The sequence below is a fragment of the Clarias gariepinus genome, chromosome 1 (genome assembly GCF_024256425.1).
Source record: "Clarias gariepinus isolate MV-2021 ecotype Netherlands chromosome 1, CGAR_prim_01v2, whole genome shotgun sequence".
NCBI lineage: Eukaryota > Metazoa > Chordata > Actinopteri > Siluriformes > Clariidae > Clarias > Clarias gariepinus.
The window spans coordinates 38,036,101-38,045,096 of NC_071100.1; the positions used below are offsets into that span (position 1 = coordinate 38,036,101).

General features: G+C 37.0%; 1 protein-coding gene across 5 annotated transcripts in view; it reads right to left on the reverse strand.

The window, feature by feature from the left end:
• Positions 1-534, reverse strand: part of ctnnd2b (catenin (cadherin-associated protein), delta 2b) — a 77,880-nt gene extending 77,346 nt beyond the window's left edge. For all 5 annotated transcript variants that reach the window (XM_053493877.1, XM_053493902.1, XM_053493893.1 and 2 more), the window contains exon 1: positions 406-534. In XM_053493877.1, coding sequence (XP_053349852.1) covers positions 406-534 — 129 coding nt within the window. The remainder of the gene's footprint in view (positions 1-405) is intronic.
• Positions 535-8,996: the final 8,462 nt, after the last annotated feature.

Here is an 8,996-nt window from a genome sequence, read left to right on the forward strand (position 1 = left end):
TACACCCTGGATGAGATGTCAGTCCAGGCCAGGGCATGGTGCTCCCCCACACATTCACACGCTAGTGTAGTTCGAGTGCTATTTGCATCTTGAAGTCAAAAAACTCTATTCAGCATGTGCTTACGGGGTTTTCAGGAATGGTATGGCCCACATAATCACTAATTACAGCATGCAGTAACAGCTTTGATCATTTGGGAGTTTATTCTAAAACTGTTTGAAAATAAAATGACAAGGTGCTGTGGTTGGATACTATGTCAGGTTAATCTGGCTAATCACAGAGTCTGGAAATAAACTATGCACGGAAGTGTACAGTACAAGTAATGCATATGCAGTACACAAGGATGGATAACCAATGAAACAGTCAATGATCATAAAGCCAGTTATTAGCCATTGAATCTGAATGACCTGCTCCTTAACGGAAGCCAGGATAGCGGAGGTCGTCTCTGTCTCGGATCCATCCCCGTTGGAGGCGTTTAGAACTGGGCTCAACATGTTGGAGTTCTTACTGTCACAGAACTGGTCTGGAACTGGCATTACTCCTGAAAATACAACAAAAAAAAAAACAACAACACATTTTTACAATCAATTTAAGAGCAATGTGTAATATTGTTAAGGGCATGCAAGAGGGGGATAATGGTCTAAGCAAGTGCTCGACATCAAAGTGCAAAAGAGTATAAGTTTGCCAAGGTTGTGTTTTAGAGAGATGAAATTCCTCTGTAAGGGAGCATATGACTCCTTCTTTCCCAGTTCGCCAATATCAGACATGTAGCTAGCAAAAGGGACAAAACTGACTTAAAATAGAGCAACAAGTTCAAAAAAGTCAGCTCTCTATTGTGTTCTTTTCCAAATATAGTTCTTATTCATTGATATCATTCCAGTGCTACCCCCGCATATGAACTTAAGAACAAAAACTGTGAAGGAAATTTGCCTCGGCATACGAAGACGGTTGCACATACTGTACAATACTGTACGGTGGTGTTTACTTCCAGCTGTGCATACATTAGTTGCGCAAACATCCGGTTGCCCATCAAACCTTGTTTGCGTCAGTGAAAAGCCAAGTGAAGCGAGTTTACATATTTTTATTTATTCATTCTTTTTGCATTTTCTGCATGATTTAGTGAAGACATAGAACCATGGCTTCCAAAAATGTTAGCAAGCACGATAGCAAGGGAGCCACTTTCAGTTTAGTTGTTAAAGCAGCCGTTGAAATAAAGAACCATAAATTAAGGTTAAGGGAAGGTTTAATGTCTATTTATTTCATACTAGATATGCCCGCGACTTTGTTCTCATGGAATATAATTGCACACTCATAGCAGCGTTTTAAAAAAATGTACAGTGCCATCTGTTAAATTTTAGAATTAATTAAAATTTTTACGTCTTATTGTGAAGTGCATGGAATGAAGGTGTGAGATTACATTTATTAATTAGATATTTTAATTGCACACTCTGCTAAATTTTGAGATAAACTAATAATATTAAGGTAGATTTTTTATTATATACAGCTGTTTTCCATTAAACCACGCCTATAGGTTACCTTAAGCTCGGCCAAATATACCTGTGAAATCCCCATTACAATTCGATCAATAGTTTTTATGTGATGCGTGCACAAACAAACAGGGAAAAAATTTCAAATTTCACCTTGATGTGTTCTATTACTCATCTTACTCCCCCCAAAACTTTTTTTTTTTTTTACAAATATCTTTAATGTATAGGAAGGAGCGTAACACGTAATAGTCTTCGGCCCTCCCGGCTGAATGGTAGTAGTAGCCTTAATGTGGGAGCCCCCTAGTGACGGAGGAATTGGCCACAACTAAATTAGGGAGAAAATCGGGGAAAAAAAATATAAATAATATATATATATATATATATATATATATATATATATATATGTATAGAAGTTGTATAGATGTTACATAATTGTATACATTTACATAAAAAAAAAATTGTTTTGATAGTTTTTATATGCAAATACATAATTACACTGTTTGGGTGGATTATCTGCATTAACATTATTTCCTATTGGAAAATGCATTTTGCAATACGCAATTCCACCTTAAAAACTCGCCTCTGGAATGGATTAAGTTCATATGCCGAGGTGCCACTGTATTTGATTTGGTACAATATGAGAAGTTTTCATACAGACTTTAAATTCAGTGGCCTGTGCATTAGGTAATAAAGCCATACCAAATTGCTGTGATATTTGGAAAAAACACCACTTCGCTCTCTCTCTCTCTCGTACCCTCATTCCCTGCCCCTCCCTGTCCTTCTATTTTACTGCACTTTCTCTTCTTGTTTTCTCCTTCTTTCTTTAAATGTTCCCGCTTTTCACTACTAACTCACCAAATGTCAGCCCACGCTCCGCAGAACAAGCCTCAGCCCAAAAAATGGTGGCTCGTGTGCAGATTAAGTGCACCTGTGAGCTTGAGTAAGTTGCATAACTGGTCTTTTTAACTACTAAAAACATAGACAACATAGTATGAGTATATAACCAGGAAGGTTAAGTGAGATGATACAAAGTTAGAAACCTTTCTTCTTTTCGCCTTGCAGTCCATAGGGAGGCCCGGAGAGACGTTTCTAGGTCAAGCTGATGCCTTGCCACCAGTTAGGCGTGATCATTTTGAATGCGCCCATGCACAGCGGCTTTAACTAATAACGGCATCAGCTGTTGCTTTGATGGATTACACGTCTCCATGCTAATCTTAATCACGCACCTTTTCTTGATTGATAATGTCAAAAGTAAATATTACACAGAGAGAATATCCACATGGAATATTAAGCAGAGGCGTACCTACTGTATGTTGAGCCCACGCAATGCAGCAAAATATAGTTTGCAAACTGTTAAACATTTAGTATGTGAAACAGGATGGAGTAAATGATTTAGCACCTGAGCTGAAAAGCAGGTCATTTTTCCTCCCTTGATAAATAGCTAGATCATCCATGCCTCCTCCGGGCTTGGGATGCCTAAAAAACTGATACATCCTCTTCAGACTTATGCATAATCTAAACCAAACCATACACAAACAGATTGCGTGCTGTACCATTAAAATGAACCACGCTGCTTGTTTAGCCTGCATTTACCACTCTAGAGGCTTTGAATATAAATGTGGCAATTCATTGTATGTGAATCTTCCTATACAGTAAGCCGCATTTCAATAAACATTAGGCCACAGAATAAGATTTACATCATTTTCACACACATTAAACCATTCTGTGACCCCTCATGACCTTTTCATCCTAGAAAAGATATCACTTTAATCAAAATGGTAATTATTCATTATAGGATAAAGATGATGATCCCAGAGTTTGATTTAATTTGTGAACCATCCATTCAAAATGACCAGCCATATACTGTATATATCCCATTATAGAGCATCACACACACACATACACACACACACACAAAAAAAATTCACTACTCAGAGCAATTTAGAATAGCCAGTCTACCTACCAACATGTTTTTGGGAGGAGAACCCAGAGGAAACCCACAAGGACACAGTGAGAACATGCTGGACTCCACACAAACAGTAACCCGAGCTCTGGATCCAAACCAGGGACCCTAAAGCTCCGAGCCAGCTTCCCTATTTGAATGTCCCAGCTAACAAGACTGTCTAGACTGCCAGTAGGCAAGTAGCAAGAACATAGCCTGAATCAGGCAACTCACACCCCCTACTTCCTGTACATGAAGATTCTAAACAAATCTGCAGTCTGAAATTTCACTCCAATTTATCAGTAGTGAGTGGCAAATAAATGTGAGGGATTGTGGGCAGTGAGTTACTATATAGGAGAAAAGAAAAGCTGAGCTGACTTCATCCGTCTTCCCATTCTTTACAGGGCCACCCGTACATCTTTAATGAACTGAGACTCAGAGAGCAATCTACTGGTCCAGGGACATAAATGAATCTTTCTGGGATCCCCAAACTGCCTTGCTACAGAAAATTGAAAATAAAATGAATGCCACTTGGTTCGAATTGATCAGACTGATTAGTTCCTGGTGAGTTATTGCTGCTTTTCATTTCTTGAGCAGGAAAAAATTATTCCATTTATTCGATAGTGTCATTACAAGTCTCACTGTGGATATACATAATAGAGAAAACTGCACCATATTAGGTAAAAATTGGCCCAAATCACAATGGAACATAAAAGAAACTGTTATTTTCCAGTAGCCGAACCCAGAAATGTTGTAAAATGGGTACAATTTCCTTCAAACTTTTGTGATAAAGATAAAGATATTTGTAAAATTCACAAAGTATTTATATGGAAACTGGTGTGTGTGAATTTTCTGGCTTACACAAAGTCATAACAAAACCAATATCATAATACAAAAAATATTTATTTTTAAATTGCACAAAACAGTTTAAATGTCAGGTTTTTATCTAGCAAGTTCCACTGTTTAAGTCTCGAAGTCAAACACTCAGCTTTGGACCAAGTGGTTGAGGTCTTTTGGTTGAGGTAGTATGGGTTTCTCACTTCTACTGCATCTCTGTAATCTGGACCAACGTCCTCTTCTGAAGAATTGCACTTTTTGAAGGCAGCCAATCTCTCTTTGGAGAAGTAGGCACGATGGAATGTCTGGAGATGTCTGGATATATGATGGCAGGTGCATTCGTCCCCCCTCCGTACCAACCGGTAAAAGAGCAAAAAAACATAAAATATATAAAATATACATATAGAATATATACAGAATTCTTTATTCATAATAAATATAGAATATAATAACAATAAATAAAATATATACAGTGTATAACTGTGTAACACTTAAAAATTCCATTCTCCAAAGAAATAAAACTTTTCACATACCTTCCAGAGTTCTCTTGCAGAGTTCACACGTGAAATGAGGTGTCCACATGCCCACACCTTATCTTGATCCCCAGCAGGAATGGAAAATATGCCTTGTAGGCCACATTTTAGCAGATGTTGCCACAGAGTTGATAAATTCACCACAGACATAGCAAAATGCATTTGGCGGATGCTTACAGCCTCTAGATGCTATCTACTGTATAACGAATTTAGCCGAACACTAGCACTTGTGAATTTATCTGTTCAATTCAATCTCTGAAACGAAAATTAACTGTTAAATTAAATTAACAGTAAATATTTTTTTTTGTATTTAAACTGCTATAAATAATATAGAAAGTTCTAGAAATTCAAGAAAATTCTAAAAACCTCTTAATTTTTTTTAATACATTCTAGACATGTTCTGGAAGCTTCTGGAATGTTCTAGAAAATTCTGAAAAGTTCTCAAAAATTCCAGAAATTGCTGGAATACTTTATAAATGCTGTCAAAAAGTTGTAAAAAGTTCAAGAAAATACTAAAATCCTCTACAAAATAATACTTCAGCAGCTTACCGCTGAATTTAACTAAAATTTGAAAACAGGTTTAAAGAGTTTTTAAAAACAAAAAACAAAAGCAACGGTTAACCAGAACCAATTCTTTTTTTTCTTTTCTATGAAACATTAATACCAAGACAAGAAAAATGAAAAATTTTGTTACATTGTGAAGGATATTTAAAATCTGGGCTCCTGAGTTGCACAGTGGCTAATGCTAAGGGAAGGGGTGGATAACGCTTTCCTGTGAATGTGTTACACTATCCCCAAAGTGATGTGAGTAGCACTTTGAAAAGTAGTCACATGTTGTCACATCGCTCAAAAGAAGCACATGATAGTCTTCGTCCCTCTGTGGTTGCTAGTTGTTGCCCTAATGGGAAGATTTCCTAACAGTGGCGGGTGGGATTTGTGTGGGGACTGGTTCAAAATCTAATAATGAGAAATTTTAGTTGAATCTGTCTGTATACAATATATTTTTACATGAAAAGATATATTTTTTTTCAGTGCACAGTTTTTACACATTTAAAGCATAATGGAATTCGATATATTTTCTGATTCACCCCACTGATGTTATTTATGTTGTGAAGATGTGTTATGTTGACTGGCACAGCATCTTACATGTGAACACGGGACAGATTGGCTTAATGTACACTGCCATCACACCTCTACACTGTTTCTTATAACTTGCGTCAGATGCTTGCACAGAATTGCTGAGTTGCTTTAAGGATGTCAGGTTTTTCCTGTCTATTGTAATCTTTTGTTTCGAATTTCATTTTTTTTGTATTCCATCCATCCATCCATCCAAGATTCATCCAACTACCCATTCATCCAAGCATCCATCCATCCATCCATGCAAGCATTTATCCATTTATCCATCCGTCTATCTAAGCATTCATCTATCTATCCAATCCAAGTGTCATCCATCCATCCATAAAAGCATCCATCTAAGCATCCATCCATCTATCCAAGCATCCATCCATCTATCATCCATTCAAGCATCCAACCATCCATCCAAGCATCCAAGCATCAATCAATATATTTGGCCATCCTTCCATCTACCATCAAATTATCATCTTAGAATTTGGAATCATCTTAATGCTGCTTTGTGTCTATTAATACCTGTTAGATAAGACTTAAAATATTAAATATGCATACTGCTCAATTTTAAATATCTTCAAAAATACTGCCATACTTATCTCACATTGCTACTAAATCTATAAACTACTCGTTTAATAAATTATGAATCTCCTGAAGGAAGACATGTGTCGCCTGTCTGCAGAAAAAGCTACTTCTAAAAATTATATCGCTATTTTATTTTCTATATAAATTCACATGAACGGTTTAGGAGAAGTTAGACATAGAAGAAAAGCGGAAAGCTGACAGAAAACGAATGATGGAGACACGATACAACGGATGGTGATTCCTATGTGATGCCTATGCTTTGCAATCAGACGTCCCAAAAACTAATAGCAGTTGTAACATTTTGAGCACATAAGAATAAAATTAAAACCTTTTCCTTTTACTACCAGCAGCATTTGTATCATTAAATGCTTTTAAACTTCTATTGTAGTGAAAGCAGTTGGATGCAGTTTCTGGCCTTTATTATATATATAAAATCAAACACACAAAAAGACAATGCTAAAAATCAACACCAGTATAAAGAGTAAAGGATAAAGTAAAGAATAAAAGGAACTTGCAGGGTGTGTTATGTGCTGGCCTTAAGAAGGTCCGCTACACTAATGCATACTAAAATATTAACCAGCATGGAGTCTGTGTTTAATCCTGGAAGGCGACAAACTATTTTATACTATATTGAAACTGTGACGTGTTTTCTAAGATTGCTAACAAGAGTCAGTTATTCATGTGACCACTTTGATACTGTAGTTATTTACAGGATATGGATTGGTTCAGTCATACCTAATATTTGCAAAGATGGAAGAAATGCAGTACTTCCCCTGGGTCTGTCACGAAGAACACATAAAAGGTAATGATGTTCCATGGTATGAGGAGATATCTGAGATTCATCATTTAAAAACTGTCATTTGATGATATTGCCACTTAGGTTAATATTCCTTGATGCTATGAGTAAGCAAGATGGATTCTGTGTAGAGGCTCACGGGTGCATGGCCGAGCTACACTCGTAAAACTTATTACAAGAGCACAGCAAATAGACTACACTAAGGAGAACACAGTGAAGACATACTGCAGGAAAATGCTATCAGAGTAAATGTTTCAAAAGACCCAGGATGGGGAAGAACAAAATTCCTGCCAAGAACAAAAAAATGGAATGAAAAGATTTCATGTAGTACACACACAGAGGTAAATGTCAACTCATTTTTAATTGAATAAGTTTTGTATGAAACCTTCATGTCCTTCATGACTGTACAACGTTACATACACTGATCAGCCATAACTTTCAAACACTCCATCCAGTAAAGACAATACTGGCAATATGAGGGACGGCAATTATCCTTATCTGCATGTCATTGGAATTAGGCAGGAAACCGGGGTACCTGGAGGAAACCTGAAGCACAGGGAGACCATGCAAAGTCCAAGGCAGGAATTGAACCCAGACCCTAGAGGCGCAAGGCAACAGTGCTAACCACTAAGCCACCAACTTTTAAACCATTAACATTAACACCACCTAGGTTTTAGGTTGCCCTTGTGCCATTGATTCAGATCAGGGGAACTTGAATGACAACCTTCGACTGCTAAGCCCTGTGGGAGGCAAGCTGTGATGCTCTGGGTGTTCTGATACCTTTCTGTCACAGCAATCGTTGACTTTTTCAACGTTTGGTGCTACATCGGCTTTTCTGTAGGACTGGACCAAGTGAGCGCCCCTTTTAAACTCACAAGCACAGATGAAGCTTGGGTGCCCATGATCCTGCCACCTGTTTACTGGTATGTAATTGATAATTAATGATATTCAAACCACCTGGTGTTGGTGGTGTAAATATTATGGCTGATTAAATGAAAATGCAGTGACTGCAAAACGAAATCCTAAAGGTCCAGATCACATAATTTTTGAGCATCAGTTGCAAACTCCCATTTTCTCTTTTCAAATCATTATTTTAAATTGCTGCTCATGCTGCGTAACAGTGCAGCGCAACACACTAAAAAAAAAAGTGCTGCCTACTGTAGGTAAAACCCTAGTTCTTTCCCAACTTACACTTTTATTTATAACTGTATTTAAGTCATTTACGACTTTGATAACTTGATTTCTTAATACTGCTTCACAATTTGGAATGATCTAAGCTACAATTTACTGTTCATTGTGTTCTCTTTTTTTAAAAAACATATATTTATACCATCAGCTTTGGTAGCCACCATGTTCTTGTCTTTATTACTGCAATAAAAGAAGTAAATCTTAAAGCCGCGCCTTTTAGCAACCAACTGTGCGGTGTTAATATAAATCCAGGCTTGTTTACTTGTGGCTCCACAACAGTGGAATAAATTATCTTGCTTCATTTGCTTCAATTACTTTAGCAGATACTCATATAAGTCAGGAACCACTTCAAGATGCTTCTGAAAGCAATGAATAGCCAAGAAGTAGCGCATTCATCACCTGTTAGTGCGTAACATATTTATCCAGGTGTGTCTTTTTTTGCATACTGATGTACCTCTTGAAATAATCTATGACCTGTTCTGCTTTATTCTAGGAAGAGTTGTAT